Source organism: Myotis daubentonii, chromosome 2 (assembly GCF_963259705.1).
Source record: "Myotis daubentonii chromosome 2, mMyoDau2.1, whole genome shotgun sequence".
NCBI classification, from domain to species: domain Eukaryota; kingdom Metazoa; phylum Chordata; class Mammalia; order Chiroptera; family Vespertilionidae; genus Myotis; species Myotis daubentonii.
In genome coordinates this window covers 61,654,362-61,676,701 of record NC_081841.1, presented here as the reverse complement: position 1 = coordinate 61,676,701, position 22,340 = coordinate 61,654,362, and the positions used below count along the sequence as shown (strand labels likewise).

The following is a 22,340-nucleotide window of genomic DNA, read 5'->3' as shown; positions in this document are numbered from 1 at the left end:
AGCAGTGTTGACAAGCTATGGAACTCCATAAATGGTGAAGCCTTTTATGGAAGTTTTATTTACTAAATAAGTAGTATATCAAAATGTTGCTTCCAAAATAATATTGATAATCAATTAACCTTTACATGAGAGTCAACTGACTCTTTCTTTTCTATGTAATATTACCAGTTTATTAAATCCTCCCAAGAAAACCATGTAAAAAACAAATTTCAGCTCCATATGTCAAAATTATTCCAAATAGTCTGCTATTAATGAATTATTTCTTAAATTGTGTCACTTAATCCTTTAAGGAAGATATGTTTGGTATCAGAGTCATTTAAATGACTCCTATAGAGCCAATTATTTGCTTACCATTCATTCACTCTCTAGGTTATATTATTAAGAGGCAATGATACATACCAATAAACCTATTGAAGTTAAACTAATATTAAGTTCTTGATTATGAAGTCCAAAGCTACCTGCAACATCTACAACTATCTGCAGGCAAGTACAAGGCATTGTTGGTAGAAAATCTGTCACAACCAACTGAAGACACTGAAATGCAGTTCGTATCAAGGATTCTCTGAAAACACAAAAGATAAGAAGTTTATACTCATGCATTTAAACAAAATGTAAGGGAAATACATTTTTATGGTAATTTGGACCATGCAAAATTTTATTTTAAAGTTTGAACAAGAAAATCTTCTCTAATATAAATAACCTAGTACTTCAACATTTACAGAGATTTTAAAACAACATGCTTATTTAAAATAATTAATAAAAAAATACACAGGTACAGAAATAAAACAGTACACTAGCAAAAGGAAAGGAAAATATGTATTAATGCCATATTATTTTTTATTTGTATTTTGCACCAACTAGTCCAACAAAACTTAAGACATTAAATGAGAAAGGAAATTGCCTAGAGCTAACCTCTTACCACTATATCCCCAATATCTAACATGATGCCTAGCATGTATAAATACACACAATGAAATACTCACTGAATGAAAATTAGTTCTTTATTCTTTTATATCTATACTATATCTTATTTTTAAATTCTACATCTATAAAAGAAAATACTAATTTTGAATTTCATATAAAGAGAATGCGAAGTATTTGATTTTTTTAAGATAAATTCTGGTGGCGAAAAATAATGATGAAAATGAATTATAATAGCTAGTACATTGAGTGTTTACTATGTCAGGAACTTTGTAAGAGTTTTACTTGCATTAATTCACTTCATTCATATAACAACATCGTATTTTATAACTATACTAGAGGCCCGGTGCACAAAAATTTGTGCACTCGGGGGGGTGAGGGGGGGTCCCTCAGCCCGGCCTGTGCCCTCTCGCAGTCTGGGACCCCTCAGGGGATGCCCACCTGCTGGCTTAGGCCCGCTCCCTGGGGCATTGGGCCTAAGATGGCAATCAGACATCCCTCTGGCAGCCCGGCAGCCCTCGGGGGATGTCCACTTGCCAGCGGGGAGCAGGCTTAAACTGCAGTTGGACATCCTTAGCGCTGCTGAGGAGGCAGGAGAGGCTCCCACCACCACCGCTGTACTGGCAGCCATCAGCCTGGCTTGTGGCTGAGCAGAGCTCCTCCCATGTGAGAGCGCCCTGACCACCAGAGGGCAGCTCCTGCATTTGAGCGTCTGCCCCCTGGTGGTCAGTGTGTGTCACAGTGACCAGTCATTCCCAATCCTTCTGCTGTTAGGGTCAGTTTGCATATTACCCTTTTACTATATAGGAGAGAGGCCTGGTGCACAGGTGGGGGCCGGCTGGTTTGCCCTGAAGGGTGTCCCGGATCAGGGTGGGGGTCCCACTTGGGTGCCTGGCCAGCCTGGATGAGGGGATGATGGCTGTTTGCAGCTGGTCACACCCCTTCAGGGTGGGGTCCCCACCTGGGTGCCTGGCCAGCCTGGATGAGGGGATGATAGCTGTTTGCAGCTGGTCACACCCCCTTCAGGGTGGGGGTCCCCACTGGGGTGCCTGGCTAGTCTGGGTGAGGGGCTGAGGGCCATTTTCAGGCTGGTGGGTGACTGAAGCTCCCAACCTCTCCTTTTTTTCTTTTTTTTTTTATTCTGGGATTTATTTACTTTCTATGGCTGTCACTGGAGCTGAGAGCCGGCTTTAGCTCTGAGGCTCAGCTCCAGCTCTGAGACCTCGGCTGCTGAAAGCAGATATCTGGGCTTTGTTTAGCTTCTATAATTGAAACACTATGGCAACTCCAGCTCTGAGACCCGGCTGGCTGAAAGCAGGTTTCTGGGGATTGTTTAGCTTCTATAATTGCACTATAGCTGCTTAGAGTGCAGCTCAGAGCTGGGCAGCGGCAGGCGGGGAACCTTGGCTTCCTCCATCACTGGAGCAAGCAAGCCTCCTGTTCGCTTCAGCTGCCTGGCTGCCAGCCGCCATCTTGGTTGTCAGTTAATTTGCATATCACCCTGATTAGCCAATGGGAAGCATGTCGGAGCTACGGTTAATTACCATGTTTGTCTATTATTAGATAGGATTATAGGTTGGAAGAAGAAACTTCAGCTTCATTTAAGCTATAGCTGATATCATTTCACTTTAATCATCTCAATATTTTGTAGAATTTAAGGAAATTTATTACTACAAATAAATTTTTAAAATTTTTAAATAAGACTTCCATAATAGTCTCAAGCATCTCAATCATGTAAAACTCCTAAATTAGTCATTAATTAAAACAAGGTATTACAAATCCTGCTGCAGAATTATACACAAATACATTCAAATTTCGGTTCTCTCCATTGCACTGTCCTACCTTAAATTAAACAAATCCATACATTTACTCTAAATGTGCTCTTTCTTCTGAATTCCTTATTTATACTAATAAAAGGGTACAATGCTAATTAGACCAGGTCGAGCGGACATCTTCCAGTCATCCGGTCCTCCTCCTGAACAAAGCCACAGTGGTGGGGGCTAAGGCAGAGGCAGTTAAGGATAATCAGGCCAGCAGGGAAGAGCAGTTAGGGGCGATCAGGCCTGCAGGGGAGGGCAGTTAGGGGCGACCAGGCAGGCAAAAAGAGTGGTTAGGGGAGATCAGGCAGGCAGGCAGGTGAGCTGTTAGGAGCCAGCGGTCCTGGATTGTGAGAGGGATGTCTGACTTCCAGGATGTGCCCTGCGGGATCGGGCCTATACCAGCAGTCAGACATCCCCCAAGGGGTCCCGGATTAGAGAGGGTGCAGACTGGGCTGAGGGACACACAGCCCCATGCACAAATTTTGTGCACCAGGCCTCTAGTCTATATATATAAAAGCATAAGTGACCATTCAACCATTCACTGTGATGTGCACTCACCACCAGGGGTCAGACACTCAATGCAGGAGCTGCCCCCTGGTGGTCAGTGCATTCCCACAACTGCTGTGGCAGCACAAGCCTCTCCCGCAGACACTCCTCCTGTGTGACCCTCCCCGATCCAGACTGGGACCGGAATAGGGGCTGACTGGGTGTGAGCCCGCAGCCGCTTCTCCATCATGGGTACACTGGTATTGCCCTAGGAAGGGCGCACTGAGACCGCAACAGAGTGGCAGCGAGCCTACTGAGCGGCAGCAACAGGCGCTGCGGGGCCAAGATGAGCGGGAGCAGCGTGGCGCCTGGCCTGGGCTCTGACTCCTCCCCGGCCACCTCCTGTTTCATGCACTACTACATCCCTCGGTGATGTTGGATTGCCAGTTTCGGCCCAATCCCTGCAGGCCACACTGAGGGACCCCACCAGTGCATGAATCCATGCACCAGGCCTGTAGTTTAGTTATATACCTTATGGTAATTTGGACTACTATCCACTAAGCAAAGCCAGAAATCTGGGAATTATTCCTGATTCTGTTTCCTAAAACCCTTCCCCCCTAAAAGTTAATCTGTTAATAAGTAGCTCAAACCCATCTCCTCTTTATTTCTAGAGAGCACAGCAGGCTTTCCCATCCACTCCTCCAGGCTGCTTGACACAGTGATACATCTCATATGCATATCAGATACATTTACTCCTCTGATTAAAATCCTAAAATACCTCCCTAATGCATTAAGGATAAGTCCAAATAGTTTATGAAAGCATATAATATCCTTCATAATTTTGGTTCTGTCCTTCCCCAGGGGCATAGGCCCCTCCAACTGGATTATTATACTTCTGTAACATAAAAAACTATTCTCTTACTAGGATATGCTACTTATAGGGTTTGTTCCTTTTCCATAGGATTCTACTTTTAGAGCAGGAGCTATTTATCTGTGTAATCAGAATAACTAGAAAGCATAGTATTTGGAATATACTAGGCACAGAACCAATCCCATATAATAAAAAGAGAAAAACGTAATGGCTTAATGACCAGAACGACTGAATGACCAGTCGCTATGAGGTGCACTGACCACCTCTCGGTCCCTCCCCTGAGCCCGCAGGATCTGATCGCTGGATGGCGAACAGAGAACCACGGGGAACTGGAGTGGGTGGCAGTGGGGCAGGACTGGGGAATGGCGAGCTGGCAGAACGCCGACCTCTTGGTCCCTCCCCCATCCCCACAGGCTCAGATTGATCGCCTGGCCAACAGGGAAATGGGGTAGGTGGAGGCGGCGGGCAGGACTGGGGACTGGCTAATGGGCAGAAAGCAGACCTCTTGGTCCCTTCTCCCAGCCTGCAGGCTTCCAAAGCTGGATGGCGAACGGGGAACCACGGGGAACTGGGGTGGGCGGCAGTGGGGCAGGACTGGCGAGCGGGCGGACGACGGCCCTGATCGCAGGCTAGGCCTAGGGACCCTACTCATGCACCATTTCATGTGCTTGGCCTCTAGTGTTTAATAAATGAACAAATCAATGAAAAAGGGTTACTTAAAAGCAATTTCTTAGACTTCCCAATATATGCAGAGAGGTCAAGCCATAAATGTAAATTTACTTTTTACCAAGTATTTAACAAAAGAAAGCCCAATCTTTGGATGTGCTATAAAGTTTGTTAGATTGATACATTTATCTTATCACAAGAACCTGTATCCTTGTATAAATGTCAATAAACAGCGATTTTCCCATCCTTCCAAAACAAAAGTGAGCCCTAATAATTCGCTGTAGCCACTTGAGGGTAGAGTTAAGAAAAACTGTATAACTTGAACTTAAGCAAAAAGAGTATATACAAAAAATTGCCACTATTACAAGATTTTAGGATGGATTCCCTTTTTCTGTTACTTTTTGAAAGTTAATTTGAAATACTTACCCTTGGTCATTTCTGATTGCTCCCATGACTCCAAGCACTAATGGCCATCCAGGTCCAAGACTATCTCCCTGACTCTGCAAAATTTGCAACACACATTCTAGTTGCTTGAGTCGGATATCTGGATGGTTAATATTGGACATCTCCTTTAATGGGTTCAATAAAAGCAACTGCAGTCTCTGAAAACAGGGCAAGAAAGTAATTAGGACAAGAAGCCCAAAAAGACAGAAAGGCTCTGCTGAGACTTTTTAAGTTCAAAATCATCTCCAATCAGACTGCAATGGTAAATAGAAATTTTATAGTAAAATAAACATTGAATATAATTTTCTAACAGTAATCATTAGGGGTTATTTTGTCATCTATATTGTTTTTTAATTTAAGAGAAAATAAAAATCAATCTTTTAAGATGTTAGAATTCAGGGTAAATGGGGAGTGACCTTATGTTAAAAGATATTAATAATAAATACATATAGAAATAAATCTCACTAAAGGAAATATATCTAGGGAGAACCAAGATGGCGGCATAGGTTAACGCCGGAGTTTGCTGCTTTGAACAACTACTTCAAAAGTGAAACTAAAACATGGAACGGACATCACCCAGAACCACAGGAACGCTGGCTGAGTGGAAGTCCTACAACTAGGAGGAAAGAGAAACGCACACGGACACTCAGAGGAGGCGCAGTGCTGAAGTCAAATTCTGAGGTGCGGAGTGCGCGGAGCCGGCTGGCGGCGGAGGGCGCGGTTGTTGTTTTCAATCGGGAGGGAGTCGCAGACTCTGAGCACCAGATCCGGGCGAGTCTTTAGGGACCCAGACTCAAACGGGAGAAGCGGGACTATCTGGCTTCGGTCAGAGCAAGTGCAGCTTTCTCTCCCAGCTTTGCAGCGGGTGCTGGGACTCAGAGAGGCAGAGCCCCTGGGAACAGGACTGAGAGCCGCCATAACTGCTCTCTCCGGCCCACCCTGTTGATCCTGTGCGACCCGCCCCGCCCAAGCCCTGCACAGAGGCATTTGCCGGATAGCCTCAGGCAAAGGCTAGATTAGCACCTCCCTAGAGGACAGAAGTTCTCTCACTGCTGACACAGCTGATTCTCATAGCCACTTGGCCTGGAGGTCAAACCCTCCCTGGAATTAGCTACAACAATCAAGATTTAACTATAAGACTGCGAACAAAGACCACTAGGGGGTGCACCAAGGAAGCATAACAAAATGCGGAGACAAAGAAACAGGACAAAATTGTCAAAGGAAGATATAGAGTTCAGAACCACACTTTTAAGGTCTCTCAAGAACTGTTTAGAAGCTGCTGATAAACTTAATGAGCTCTACACGAAAACTAATAAGACCCTCGATCTTATATTGGGGAACCAACTAGAAATTAAGCATACACGGACTGAAATAACGAATATTATACAGACGCCCGACAGCAGACCAGAGGAGCGCAAGAATCAAGTCAATGATTTGAAATGCGAGGAAGCAAAAAACATCCAACCGGAAAAGCAAAATGAAAAAAGAATCCAAAAATGCGAGGATAGTGTAAGGAGCCTCTGGGACAGCTTCAAGCGTACCAACATCAGAATTATAGGGGTGCCAGAAGATGAGAGAGAGCAAGATATTGAAAACCTATTTGAAGAAATAATGACAGAAAACTTCCCCCACCTGGTGAAAGAAATGGACTTACAGGTCCAAGAAGCGCGGAGAACCCCAAACAAAAGGAATCCAAAGAGGACCACACCAAGACACATCATAATTAAAATGCCAAGAGCAAAAGATAAAGAGAGAATCTTAAAAACAGCAAGAGAAAGAAACTCAGTTACCTACAAGGGAATACCCATACGACTGTCAGCTGATTTCTCAACAGAAACTTTGCAGGCCAGAAGGGAGTGGCAAGAAATATTCAAAGTGATGAATACCAAGAACCTACAACCAAGATTACTTTATCCAGCAAAGCTATCATTCAGAATTGAAGGTCAGATAAAGAGCTTCACAGATAAGGAAAAGCTAAAGGAGTTCATCACCACCAAACCAGGATTATATGAAATCCTGAAAGGTATCCTTTAAGAAGAGGAAGAGGAAGAAAAAGGTAAAGATACAAATTATGAATAACAAATATGCATCTATCAACAAGTGAATCTAAGAATCAAGTGAATAAATAATCTGATGAACAGAATGAACTGTTGATTATAATAGAATCAGGGACATAGAAAGGGAATGGACTGACTATTCTTGGGGGGGAAAGGGGTGTGGGAGATGTGGGAAGAGACTGGACAAAAATCGTGCACCTATGGATGAGGACAGTGGGTGGGGAGTGAGGGCGGAGGGTGGGGCGGGAACTGGGAGGAGGGGAGTTATGGGGGGGAAAAAAAAGAGGAACAAATGTAATAATCTGAACAATAAAGATTTAATTAAAAGATAGAAAAAAATAAAAATACTTAAAATAAAGAAAATAGTATGACAAAAAAAAAAAAAGGAAATATATCTATATAATACCTAGCTGTATTTGTAAAAAGGAAAACAATTTCCAAATTTTACCTTTCATTTACTCGTTTAATGTATAGCATATGTATTTAAATTAAAAATTCTCAATACTTCTAAAAAATGAATAAGTATGGTAAACAAAGATGACATATAAGCACAAAATCTGCTGGAGAGTTTTTTTAAAAAAAGTAGCACTCCTTTCTATTACTTTCAGCAGCTGAAAGCACTTGCTTCATTTTTAACTTTCTTCTCTCCAAAGATTCATTTATTTGGTTCACTGATTGAACACACATTTGTAAGGTCTCACTATGTGCAAGGTATTAAGCTGGAGATTGAAGATACACATAAACAAGGATTTTCTTTTCAAAAAAATTAAGTTGCAGTAGGAAAAAAATATGAAATCACTAAAATAAAAGCTCTATAAAAATGTAGAGCTTTTCTGTTTTTCCCATCATTTTACTCCAAAAGCTAAAACACTGCCTGCCTTACGTACTTAATAAGTATCCTATATAATAAAAGGCTAATATGCAAATCGACCGAACAGCAAAACTCCTGGTTGCCATGATGCACACTGACCACCAGGGGGAAGATGCTCAATGCAGGAGCTGCCCCCTGGTGGTCAGTGCGCTCCCACAGGGGGAGCACCACTCAGCCAGAAACCCTGAGCCTGCTCACGGCTGGCGAGTGCAGCAGCAGTGGCGGGAGCCTCTCCCACCTCCGCAGCAGTTGGATATCCCCCAAGGGCTCCCAGACTGCAAGAGGGCCCAGGCTGGGCTGAGGGACCCCCCCCCCAAGTGCACAAATTTTGTGCACTGGGCCTCTAGTTTGATGAATAAATTTATAGAATACAATTACAATACAGTAAGATAATGAGAGCAATGGGAATAGTTGCTTCATTAAATGCTTCATTCCTACTCAATCTTCAAACAATAAACCTTTGGTGTACTTTTAAAAAACTGTATAAAATACATATGAATGATTAGGTGAGTCAGGACAAAGGACTCAAGACTAATGTAAACTATGAAAACATAAAATAACTTTGTAAATTTCTGAAAAATAAAAATCTATTTTACTGTGTTCATCCCTTCTGCCACTTGTTTTCTTCCCATGTAAGGGTAATGAGAAGAAAAATGTCAGAGACAGGTAAGGACCAAAGAAAGAAAAAGAGACTAATAAAATAGGGCCCCAAAATGAAGCCCCAACACTGAAAGTTCTGGACTGGGAGACAAATTCCAGGTAGTTTATTAACTTAGTTCAATGTCATGCACAAGAAAGTTGCTACAACATTAGATAACGATAATCCTAAATATCCAGGTACATCAACCTGGAGACCCATGGCCTACATATCATTGATTAAGCAACAAAATCCACTTTTAAAATATCAGCCATTTGATAAATTAAGAAAAAATTACATATGGAAGATGATTTTACATTAAATATTCTTTTTTAAAAAGATTTTTTTCTACCTGGTTTTGTGAAAGTGGAGGATCATGGTTAAATGTTAACCCTGCTTTAATAAGTGAAGTTAAAGCTTCTGCTCCCCATTCTCTCATTCGAGAATTTGGATGCTGGCAGACCTGAAGGTAAATACATTGAACAAAAATTAAATATATAACTTATATACTTAAGCTTACATATCAATTTGAGAAAAGAAAAATAAAAACATTACACTTTTTATTCTTAAACATTTAAAAAATTATATCAAATATTCATCAATAAGGGTTGAAGGAAATATTGTATGCAAAATATAGGTAAGCTTACCTTCTGAATAATGGGTAAGAGGAAGCAATAGAGAGACAGAAGATAAAAGATGAAATCAAACAAGTCACAGAAAAGAGAGGATTTCATAAAAGTAAATGATGTCATCAGAATAAACAAAAGAAGCAGATACTAATGTTTCTAATTAGGTCTACCCACATAAATAATGTGCTACAATTTTAAAAATGGCATTTTTTGCCATTTGAGGAGAATATCCATAATAAAGAAATCTGCATATGTCCTTTAATAGCTCATAAAAGTAATCCAAATAAAATGGGGGGCGGGGGGAGAAAAGCACTAGCACTTTTGTTTTTCTTATTAAAAATAATACCTTTGTCAGGTTACTAAATTAGTATCAAATGATCATGGCATCATAAACCAAAACTGCACATACACATGTATACTGATAGAAGCAGCTATTATTAAGCTAATGATTAAGAATCACCCCAACTTGAATACTAGAGAATACAAATCCAGGTAAAATTCCCTGGTACCATCTACAAGTAATGATACTAAACAGGTTTTTCCCCTTGTAAGAGATCTATCTCATAATCATGGGAAAGGCTGTAAAACAGGAGAGTTTACTACTAAATCTGTCCCAATTGCCTTGAACTAGCTAAAAATAAGGTGACTAAAAGATGGTATCATAAAAGAAAGGGAACCCAAACTAACAGCTGAAGGAGACTTTAGAGATTTTATTGATATAGCACCCATTTTCAGCCCAAAACAAAAAGAATTCTTTCAACAAGGCAATTAACTTTAGTCCCTGATAAAAATATATAGATAAAATTAATACTGATTTTGTGTATGGATATCCAGAATCATTAGTTCATTGTGTTAAGTCTTTATTCTTAACAAAAATAAATAAATATAATAATTTTTAAAAAGAGGTTACCTCAAGTAGATGACCAGTTAGAGGTCTCCATAGAATTTCTATTCGGTGCATGTTAACTAGACCAGTTTCTAACAATTTAGCAACAGCAAAAAGAGAGGGTTCCTAGAGAGAAAACATATTACATCTTGATATTTAAAGAAAAATTTGAGTACTTGAACTATAAATGAAACTGAGAACACTCTGAAGAACATGACTATAACTAATATATGACTAGTTAGTACAAAGTTAGCAATAAAGATAATAAAACCTCAGTCCTCATGAAATAAGCCTTTCTGCCCAACCGCAAGTATCCAGAATAGCTCCTAATTTGAAAATTTAATTATAAAGAGAATGCATTAGTGAGGGAAAAGTGAAATTCAAAAATTTCAGACACAGAAAATGACTAGTTTTCTAACCAGAAGGAAAGAATTCTGCTATGGGCTGAACTGTGTCCCTCTAAAACTCACATGTTGAAACCCTAACCCCTAATGTTACAGTACTTGGAGAGAGAGCCCATGAGATAGATCATTGACATTAAATGAGGTCATAGGATTATACAATCCTGATACAACGGGATTAGTGTCCTTATGAGAAAAGATACCAGAGAGCTTGCAAGCACATACTCCCTCTCCCTTGATCTCATTGAAGAAAATGTATAGATATCCAGGCCTCATACCCAAAGATTCTTACTCAGGAAGCCTAGAATGTGGCCCTGACATTTATATTTTCAAAAAAATCTCATAGCTGACTTTGATGCACACAAAAGTCACTAGTGAAGGTGGTTTAAAATGGAGGTCTGGAATGAGACATATATGGGTTTAAATCCAAGCTTCACCAATTACAAAATAGGTGATCCCAGGCAAATTACTTAAGCTATTTCATATTTCATCTGTAAAATGGGGATAGTGCTATTGAACTTTACAGAGTTGTTTTCAATAATTAAATAACATACTATAGTGTCTGACATTCAGTAAACAAACTATTATTTTGCTTTATTATTCATTATTATGCTTTATTCTGTTTTGTTATTTTTGTTATTGATATGACCATGGTACTATGCCTGCACAAGTATCATTAACATCACCTCCTTCTAAAAAAGAATTTGAAGGCTTTACCATCAGCTACTTCCTTAACACATTAGCACAAATTCCTGCAATGAGGACCAAAATGAGATGACTGGTCACTATAAAGCCACAGCTAAAGAACATTAATATATACATCTTTAATACCTAGAATATTTAACTTACACTGATAACTAATAAACTATAAAAATGTAGAAAATAAGATGTTTCTACTCATTTTAGCATCTGCATATTTAGAATTTTTATAGAAAGCACAGGAGTTTTTTTTGTTTTGCTTTCCACCAGTTTTTGTTTTTTCTTTATTGATTAAGGTATTACATGTGTCCTTATCCCCTCATTGTCCCACCACACCCCACCCCCCACTCATGCCCTCACCCCTCTGGTGTCTGTGTCCATTGATTAGGCTAATATGCATGCATACAAGTCCTTTGGTTGATCTCTTAGAAAGCACAGTTTAATAATACTCTCTTATGCTTAAATCAACAAACATTTTTGGCACTAGCCAGTTTGACTCAGTGGATAGAGCTTTGGCCCATGGGCTAAAGGGTCCCAGGTTCGATTCCAGTCAAGGGCATGTATCTCAGTTGCAGTCTTGATCCTCAGCCCTGGTCAGGGTGGGAGGCAACCAGTCAATGTATCTTTCTCACATCGATGTTTCTCTCTCTGTCTCTTCCCTCCCTTCTACTCTCTCTAAAAATCAATGGGAAAATATCCTTGGGTGAGGATTAACAACAACAAAAGCATTTTTGCACAGCCAGTGTGGGTCAGTGGTTAAGCATCAATCCAGGGTGAGGCAAAAGTAGGTTTACATTGTTTGTATGGAAAGTAATACAATAATTAATAAATAATAATACAAGAATAAACTGTTTTGCATACTCACAACCATAAACCTACTTTTGCCCTACCCTGCATTGTTTTAAATTAATAAATAATAATAATAATTTCTCTATAAGTACATTTTTCTTGTGTACTGAATATTTTTCAAAATATTTTTAAAAAGAATAATACAGCACCACATTTAGAAATAAATTCTATAAAATGTCATAATAATACTTACAATTTATGATTGGGACAATACAAGATTTAAATCAAGGAATATAAGTCTCAGTTTCTCTTGCCTTTGTTGGGACAGAAAATAAGGAGCTTATCATTTCTTTCTGAAGGTAATAAATGACTCTCCCTACCTTGAAAATTAATTTTTTGCTTTGTTCATTGACGACATGAATAGAAAATACTTTTGAGATAATGTCTTTCTATATTCAAAATATCATTCCTATTATAACTGGGAAGCACAGGAATATTTTGATTTATTTATACCTTAAAAATTATTTAAAGTAAAATGCTTTCTACATTTTACAACGAATAAATATAGTTGGAGTATTTATACGTAAGACTCCCAGGAAATGACTGAAAAACATAGAATGCATATTTGTTCAAATCAAAATTTGATTTATGATCCATAAACAGTAAAAACTCAACAGAGTAGGATTAGCCTACAAGATATTGGTCCCATTAGTAAGATACTAACATCATGATGAGTACACACCTTATTTAATTAAGTAATGTACTATATTTAAAACAAAGAGGTAGAATACCACACCTTATTATTTCCATAGGCCATATCCATTGCTTCTACGGATAAGGAGCAAAGCGCATTTATTAAATGGTGCAATGATACGTCATCAAGGTACCTGAAATAAAAAATGAATAAGCCATTCTGATCTAAAATAAATAGCTAATAATAATGTTTCTACCAATTTAAAAACCTGATCTTACTGTGAGCTTTCAAACAATCTTGAAAGTATATTGGAAATCACTGGTAAATCTGTCATCACTGCTGTTGTTAGAACCTAAGAGAAGAATAAAATTAATGTAACATATGAACATTGTGGGAAGCACTAATTGAGTAAGAATGACTAGAACTTACTGTACTGGGTCCTTCTACAGCTCTCCCAGGTTTCAAGGCACCACCACTACTAGGCTTTAATCCCAGAATCCATACAAGATGCTGAAAATGTTTTTAAAAATCAAAACAAATAAATTTATAAGCATAAAAATTCTAATAATGAAAATTAAAACTCAGTAGTAATTTTTAATAACTAAAAGTAAAATCAGTAGTAGGCTTCTAACAACCAAATTTAAATCAGCAATTAACAGTCATATAAAATACTTATTACACCAAGCATAAGCAGAACTTAGTCTAGAACTTAGGCCATTATGAGAAGTATTCCATTATTTCACACAACATAAGCAATGTCTTCTTTACCTTCCAACTTCTCCCTTCTCATATTTACTGTTTATTCCTTCAGCCTGTTCAAAGTACCAATCGACATTGCTTAGTTTAATTGTTAGCACTTAGATATAAAACAAAACCGACCTCTGATCCAGAGACTACAACATACCTGTAGAGTTGCCAAGACAAGTTGCCACGATGTTCCAAGAACAGCCCCATGACAATGTGCCAAGTTAAGTAAAGTCCTCATACACTGGATATTTTTGGATGTTAACTATTTAGAAAAGGATATATTTGCAGAACTGTTATGCATTCTTGAAAATTAAAAGCTTGTACAGCAGCATTATCAAATTCAAATAAAAAAAACACCAAAAATATTAAGAAAATAGGTTTGGATGGTTTTACACAGAATACATTCATTTCCTTAAAAGTTGTGTTATCATAGTTGATTATGATAATGTCAACTGCATATTTATCTAATTTCTTCTAAAGATAACACCCAGGTAAAAGAAAGTAAATAAGTATAAAGATACATTTTGGCAAAAAAGATACAAAAGTTTCCTCGAAAGTTAACTGGCAAACAAGAAAAGAACAAGTACTCTACCATTACTGTTCCTTGAGGCTGGACTGCTAGTGGCTGACCCACTGCCACTACTTGCTGGTGAGATTCACTTGATGGACTTATCATCATAACACTTTGGCCCTGAATGGAATATGCTACAATAGAAATGAATACCTAAGTAATTCAAATATAACTTTTATGTTGCATTCAAAGTAATGTTATATTTTAAGACATTAATTTGACGAAACTAAATTCAATGATGACTTAGTTACCTATATGCAAACACTTTTAAAACTCGGGAAGGGCAAAAACAAAGGCAAGTTAAGCAAATATTAAGTAAGTTAATTTTCTATGTAACTTTAACAAATTATGTAACTTTGGTAGATTTCTTTGTAAGAACTTAGAATTAGGACTCTATTGTAAACATGTATTCCCAGTAAACTTTTCAATTAAAGTTAGAGACCAAAATTCACATTTTCAGTTTAAAAACTGAATATCTTATTGAAATGTATTTACATTGCATGGAAGAAACTTGAATGTTTTGAAAGTATTCAACAAGGAAAAAATTTTTGAATATCTATTTAATATAAGTAGTTGAAAACATTACTGTTCTACTAGTTCCACTGGAAAAAACATACAAACCACCACCATTTCGACAATATATTATAGTTTACAAAGGATTTCCAGATTTATCTTCACCATTATTGCTTAAAATTAATGTCATTTTCCGCTACCCTAATTTCCATTATTTTTTAAAAGATGAAAGAAACTGAGGTTCAGGGACATTAACTTCTCACAGAGGTCACAGAGTCAGTGAATAGAAGAGCAGAGGCTTGAACTAAGGAGTTCTATAATATTTTTCTCTATGCCAATGTCAGCCCACTAGATGAAGAGAACTTTGAATAAACTGAAGTCTTACATTTATTGGAAAGGGTGGCTGCAGTGGTGGTATTCAACACAGTAAGAGCATAATGGGGAGGCAGGGAACCTTTGCATATTGCAGTTATAAAGGCATCTCTTGAAGTTACTAGGCCCAGTCTTCCACAAAGAGCAGCCATAGTCAGTTCAGCTTTTAAAATATTCTCAGTGGCAGCTTCATCTGTGCTGAAAAAATAAAGTATTTCATTAATGTGATTAATATGATTAATTTATTTTTAATTACAGTGCAAACTCTGTGGAATTAGGTATTTAAGGAAGTTTTAAGAAAACTTATTAAAAATTGTCAAAATCAATATACTTGAGGAATGTTAACTAACATATACCTGAAAATTAAAAATATCATTTTAAAATCAGTAAATTCTGCAATTCTTAAGAAAAACAGCCAAGAAATTGAATACTATGATTATAATAATTGTAACAGTAAGGTTTGAAATGAAAAAGGCATTCTGTAATTTTAGGACTTTTTTATCCCAAAACACTAACAACAATTCTGGTGGGGAGCAAGGCAAGGATAGAATAAGGGAGGAGAATCAAAACAAAGAATAATGCCCTGGATGGTATGGCTCAGTTGGTTGGGCATCATCCCCTGCACCAGGAGGTAGACAGTTCAATTCCCAATTAGGGCACATGCCTGGTTATAGGCTCAATTCCTGGTAGGGGTTACGCAGGAGGCAGCCAATCAATGTTGTATCTCACATCAATGTTTCTCCCTCTCCCTTCCTCTCCCTCTCCTCTCCCCTCCTCTCCTCCCCCTCCCCCTCCCTGTCCCTCTCCTTCTCCTTTCCTCTCTCTCTAGGAATCAGTAAACCATTCTAAAAAAACAAACAATAAAACAAAGAATAATATTATACACATATAAAAACTAAAATTAGAAAATAATTCTTAGGACAAATTTAAGTAAACTATTTTAGTGTTGTTTTTTTAATTGTCAAATGCAATATAAAACTTACAAAGACTTAATACCTGGCATCAAGAAGGAGTGAGAGAGCAGCAAGTAGACCACACCAGCAGGCATTCACCATTTCTTCCCAAACAGCTCTATTAACTTAAACAAAACAAAACAAAACAAAAAAAATAAACTACTTGATGATAACTATAGATGTCATAGTACTTGACAACATGTCAAATTCTAAAATGTCCCTGGTCATCTTATAATATATCAAATATTCCACCAACAACTCAACTATTCAATATTAAAGCTATTATATTTAAAATATATCTGAATAAATAAAAACTTAAAAACTACATTATAGTTTCAGAATTTAGCAAGCCTTAAAACTAAGTTATTTTAAAATATCAATGGTAAGATATTTCTATATACAAGTTAACTTATATCTTTAAGTATACATATCAGATCAATTCCTACTCCTTTCCCCTTCATTGGGCCAAACTTTCACCCTATGTGACCAGCTGGCAATGAGTCAATGTATTAAGATTGATTATATACATTGGGGATCAAGCAAAAAAGTAAACATGTTGAGTAAAATGGGATCAACTTTCTCTCTATGGAAGAAGGGAATTACAAATATGGAAATCTAAAAATAGACCTTGTCATATTAAACTGGAATTAGAAAAACTGGTGTGACCTCTTGATATTTCACATAGAGAAATATATTTTTAAATGTAGAGAGATGTGTGCTTGTGTGTGTGTATTTCCTATTCAAGTACCAAGAAGTTTACCTAGTGCCCATGTGTTAGTATCTAAATACTATTCTCCACTAAAAGGAACTAGGACTCCTTGGAAAAATAACTGATTGCTGAACTGGGCAAGATAAAAAACAAGATAAACTTGGAACATTTTGTTGTAACAGATAGTAAGAGTGCTCAGAAAATGACAAAAGGACATGAGGCACATGTGCTATCTTGAAAGGGGTCCCCACTGGCACTGTCGAGGATATCTGAGAGTCAAACCAAATAATGATAATCATAGATTATAATCCTTTGAATAAAATAGGAATCCAAGAATTTATAAATAAAGGGAAAAAAATGAGGGAAATATCTTTTAAAGTAAAGGTCTCAAAATATTTCTCCACAAAAAGTTAATAATTAACTTTACACAGAAGAAACATGGTAGACATCATATTAACCAAATGATAAAAGTTAATATCACCAATTATGAAGCATATTGACATTTGCTGAACACAGTAAGTATAGCACAGCAACATTTCTGTGGTAGCTCTGCCAAAAATGATTAAATTGAATTTAATTATGAGGAACCAAAGGACAAACCCAAATGACTAGCCTGTACTCTTAAAAAATATCAAGGTCATATAAAACATGAAAAGAATTAAGGAACTTTCCCAGATTAAAGGACAGTACAGAGTCATAGAACGAAATTTAATAGGTGATCCAGGAACATAAATGGGCAACTGGCAAAATTTAAATGGGGTCTGGAATTCAATGGTAATATTGGATTGCTGCTAAATTTTTAATGGGAACTGTACAGTAGTTCTGTCCTTAATTCTAGAAAATACACATTAAAATATTAAGGGATAATGGGGCCTCATGTCTGCAACTTATTAAAATGGTCCAGAAAAAAAGTATAGTGACATGTATATAAATAGAAGGAATGATAACACAAATAGGGAGTTGTTAACAATTGGGAAATCAGGGTGAAGAATATATGAGAACTCTATTATTTTTGCAACTTTTCTATAAATTTCAAATTATTTCCAAATAAAATTAAAAATATAGAATCACAATAACACACCTATTTCCTTATCCATTTCGTCTGCTGTTGACTGTAATTCTTGCTGTTCTGATGACTGTGTTGTTGAAGAAGCAGCTTCACTGCTAGTCTGACATTCCATTTCAGTCTCTCCCAACTCTCCTTCAATCATACTAGTGATGCCACGGACAAGGTCTAGCAAACAATGGAATGCCACAGACATGGCATAACCTTCTGGTATAGTTGGGGGCTCAACTTTGTCCAACATCTCTAGGCTGAAATTATGAAAAAACCAGAACACTAATGAGAAGCTACAATGACAAAAATACATGAAACTAGTTCTATAATATGTAAATTCTAGAAATTAAATTTCACAGAATAGTAAAAGTAAGTGGACATTACTATTTGTTTTCTCGTCCTACATCTAAGAAACTGATTAGAAAAATTACAACCTGAGCACTGCCATAACTAATTATTTGAATAATTTACTTTTTGCTTCTCCCCCAATTGTGCCAATATTTTCCCTGAATTGTTGATATTAAAAAAATAAAGACTGGGGTGGGGAGTAAGAGATCAACCAAAACACTTGTATGCATGCATATAAGCATAACCAATGGACACAGACACTAAGGGGGTGAGGGCATGTGCTGGGGGGTGGAGGTGGCCAGGGAGAGGTCAATGGGGGGGAAAAGGACACACATGTCTCTGACCTGGTGCTTTTAAAATAAGGTGTTATCGAACCATATCAAAATTACAGCTAAAATACAGAACAACCATCATTCCGAACTGCCTGAAAGCTAGTTGATTGGAAGTTGTTCAACTAGAGAAATAACGAAGAAAGCACACTGAGACTGGTAGGAGGGCTGGAGGCAGGGAATGGGCTGGTCCAACACCTGTGTGTGCTTAATTTGGTGGAAGATTGTCTCTGCGGAGGCAGCCTGTGAGGAGCACGGATCCCAGCCCCAGACCAGACCCCCAGTCCAGGGTCCCAGAGCTGGGAAGAGAAGTCCCCATAACTTTCAGGCTATAAAAACCAGCAGAGATTGTGGCTGAGTGACAGAGGGGCTGCTGGAGACTCAGGTGTTCCTTTTAAAGGGCCTATGCACTAACTTACAAGGTCCCTCTTCCTCTGAGCTCCAGCACTGGGTAGTGGCTCTGGGGGACTCAAACATAGATGGGAGGAACTGGATTATCTGGCATCAAGGCAGGAACTCAAGGGTGGCTTTCTCCCTGATGGGGATGCTCTCAGGGGTCACTGTTCCTGTGCTGGGACCTCTCCATTGGCAGGGCTGACTAGCAGCCATATCTGAGTTTCCATCAGTATGGCCCACACTGTTTCCTCCACCTTGGTGATTCCCTGAGACCTCACCCCATCTAATTTTCAGTCCCACCCAACCTGTTTGCAGTGGCTTTTCCATATGAATGGCCTGACTTTGCTAAAATCTTTCAAACAAGCTGCAGCTGGTATCAGCATGCCCCAAATTGATCAATAAAGAGCCCAAGACCCTGCACTAGCACCAGCCTGCCTTGCTTCACAGCTGGCCTCACCTGGGCATCTCTAAGCACCATGCAAATAGCTCCTGCAGGGTGGCCCCAGGCAGTGGCTACCTTTGCACCTCTCTGGAGGCCCTAGAGCCAGTGCACCCGGTGGACAGCTTCAGACCATATCAGATTACAACACTACACATCCACAAGCAACATACTCAAGAGGCAGACTCAGTGAGCACCAAAGCCCCACTGAAGCAAGTCCTGCTCCATAAGGCTGTTTCCTGCACAGCAGCTCTCCCACTGTACTTGCAGCCGGTCCTCACAGCCAATTAGCCTAGAGATCAATTCCTCCCAGCGATGCCAACAGCAATCAAGGCTCAAATATTAAACTGTGCACACAGCCCACACAGGGGTGCACCTAGAGTGCCCAGCTCAGGTGACTGAGAGGCTGAGCTACAGGGCCCTACAGGACACCTACTACATAAGGCCACTCTACCAAACCCAGGAGACACAGCAGCTCTACCTATACATAGAAACAAACACAGGGAAGCAGCCAAAATGCGGAGACCAAAAAACACAGAAACAAGCAAACTATTGGATACAGAATTCAAAACCATAGTTGTAAGGTTAATCAAGGATCTTTATAAGACTTTCAAGGATCTAAGTGAGAATGTAAGACATGAAAAAGGACCGGTCAGAAATTAAGCATACATTAACTGAAATAATTTACAGGGATTCAACAGTAGAGTAGAGGATTCCAAGAAGCCAATCAACAAATATGAGGAAGCAAAAAACACCCAAGCAGAAGAGCAGCAAAAAAAGAAAAAGAAAAAAAAGAATCCAAAAAAATGAAGCTAGTGTAAGGAGCCTCTGGGATAACTTCAAGCATACCAATTGCATTACGGGGGTGTCAGAAGGAGAAGAGAGATAAAGATATTTAGAACCTATCTGAAGAAATAATGACAGAAAACTTCCCCCACCTGGTGAAAGAAATAGACTTATGTGTCCAGGAAGTACAGAGTCCCAAACAAGAGGAACCCAAAGAGGTCCACACCAAGACACATCATAATTAAAACTAGAGGCCTGGTGCACAAAATTCATGCACTGGGGGGTGGAAGGGTCCCTCAGCCAGGCCTGAGCCCTCTCACAGTCCGGGGCCCCTCTCGCCTTACCACCCACCTGCTCACTGCTCCTTATGCGCTTGGCTTGCTGCTCCTTAGCGCTGCCACGGAGGCGGGAGAGGCTCCTGCCACCACCACTGCGCTTGCCAGCCATGAGCCCGGCATCTGGCTGAGTGGCGCTCCCCCTGTGGACCGCACTGACCACCAGGGGGTAGCTCCTGTATTGAGCATCTACCCTGTGGTGGTCAGTGCACATCATAGTGACTGGTCATTCTGGTCATTTCTCCATAATGATCGTTTAGGCTTTTATTATATAGATGCCAAGGGTTAAAGACAAAGAGAGAATTTTCTCTTAAAATCAGCAAAAAAAGCATTAGTTAGCTACAAGACAGTGCCCATATATATGACTGTTGGCTAACTTCTCAACAGAAACTTTGCAGGCCAGAAGGGAGTGGCAAGAAATATTCAAACTGATGAATAGCAAGGACCTATAAGCAAGATTACTCTACCCAACAAAACTCTCATTTAGAACTAAGTGTCAGATAAAGGCCTTCACAAAGAAAAAAAAAAGCTAAAGGAGTTTATCACTACCAAAGCAGTATTACATGAAATATTGAAGGGTATTCTGAAAGGAAGGATGGGGGGGGGGGGGGGGGGAGGAGGAAGGAGGAGGAGGAGGAAGGAGGAGGAGGAGGAGGAGGAGGAGGAGGAGGAGGAGGAGGAGGAGGAGGAGGAGGAGGAGGAGGAGGAGGAAGAAAGAAGAAAGAAAGAAAGAAAGAAAGAAAGAAAGAAAGAAAGAAAGAAAGAAAGAAAGAAAGAAAGAAAGAAAGAAAGAAAGGAGGAGGAGGAGGAGGAGGAAATAAAAAAATATGAACAAAAAAAGAAAAAATATGAACAATAAAATGGCAACAAAAACATATCTATCAACAATTGAATCTAAAAATCAAAATAAACAAACAAGAAATCTAATGAACAAGACAAACTAGTGAATAAAAAAGAATCAGAGGCATGTAAGCATGAAACAGACTAAGGAATCTCAGAGGGGAAGGGGGAAGGAGGTTGGAAGAGATTAACCAAAGATTTTACCTGTGGACACAGACAGTAGGGTGGTGAAGGCCTGGGGCAGGGCAGGAACTGGGTGGAGGGGGACAATGGGAAGAAAAATGGGGATCTCTATAGTATTCTCAACAATAAAAACTAAAAAATAATAATGAGTAAATAAAATAGGTATTATCAAATCAAATCAATCCTATAAAAAGGAAGATGCTTGCTCACTGGGGAAAAGTATTGTGAGATACTGAGCTCACCTATCATCTCAGATACAATTTGGTAACCCGATGAGAATAACAGAGCATCAGTGCGTCAACTTCAAACTTCAGAGCAATTTTTACCCATGGTTAGGACAAGGCTTTCAAAAGGCAAGAAAACTTTTGTCATATCATGGCAAATAGGGAATTATGGTTTTAACTTCCTTTATTTTAAGATACTAGAGGCCCGGTGCATGAAATTTGTACACGGGAGGGGGGGGGAGCAGGGAGGGTATGTCCCTCAGCCCAGCCTGCACCCTCTCCAATCTGGGACCCCTCGAGGGATGTCCGACTGCCGTTTAGGCCCAATCCTACATTGGGATCAGACCCAAACAGGCAGTCGGACATCCCTCTCACAATCCGAGACTGCTGGCTCCCAACTGCTCGCCTGCCTGCCTGCCTGATTGCCCCTAACCGCTTCTGCCTGCCAGCCTGATCACCCCCTAACCACTCCCCTGCCAGCCTGATACCTAACTGCTCCCCTGCCGGCCCAATTGCCCCCAACTGCCTTCCCATGCCAGCCCGGTCACCCCCAACTGCCCTCCCCTGCTGGCCCGGTCACCCCAACTGCCCTCCCCTGCTGGCCTGGTCCCCCCCAACTGCCCTCCTCTGCTGGCTGGGTCACCCCCAACTGCCCTCCCCCTGCTGG

General features: G+C 39.4%; 1 protein-coding gene across 21 annotated transcripts in view; it reads right to left on the bottom strand.

The window, feature by feature from the left end:
• The window catches only part of MON2 (MON2 homolog, regulator of endosome-to-Golgi trafficking), a 127,967-nt gene that overhangs the window by 49,353 nt on the left and 56,274 nt on the right, over nt 1-22,340 (bottom strand). For 19 of the 21 annotated variants that reach the window (XM_059683458.1, XM_059683459.1, XM_059683462.1 and 16 more), the window contains 12 exons: nt 17,818-18,050; nt 16,071-16,152; nt 15,088-15,272; nt 14,211-14,323; nt 13,776-13,880; nt 13,301-13,381; nt 13,150-13,223; nt 12,974-13,064; nt 10,313-10,414; nt 9,126-9,236; nt 5,191-5,366; nt 400-562 (listed from right to left, as the gene is read on the bottom strand). In XM_059683458.1, coding sequence (XP_059539441.1) covers nt 400-562; nt 5,191-5,366; nt 9,126-9,236; nt 10,313-10,414; nt 12,974-13,064; nt 13,150-13,223; nt 13,301-13,381; nt 13,776-13,880; nt 14,211-14,323; nt 15,088-15,272; nt 16,071-16,152; nt 17,818-18,050 — 1,516 coding nt within the window. The remainder of the gene's footprint in view (nt 1-399; nt 563-5,190; nt 5,367-9,125; nt 9,237-10,312; nt 10,415-12,973; nt 13,065-13,149; nt 13,224-13,300; nt 13,382-13,775; nt 13,881-14,210; nt 14,324-15,087; nt 15,273-16,070; nt 16,153-17,817; nt 18,051-22,340) is intronic. The other 2 variants (XM_059683461.1, XM_059683460.1) reach the window with 2 other exon arrangements.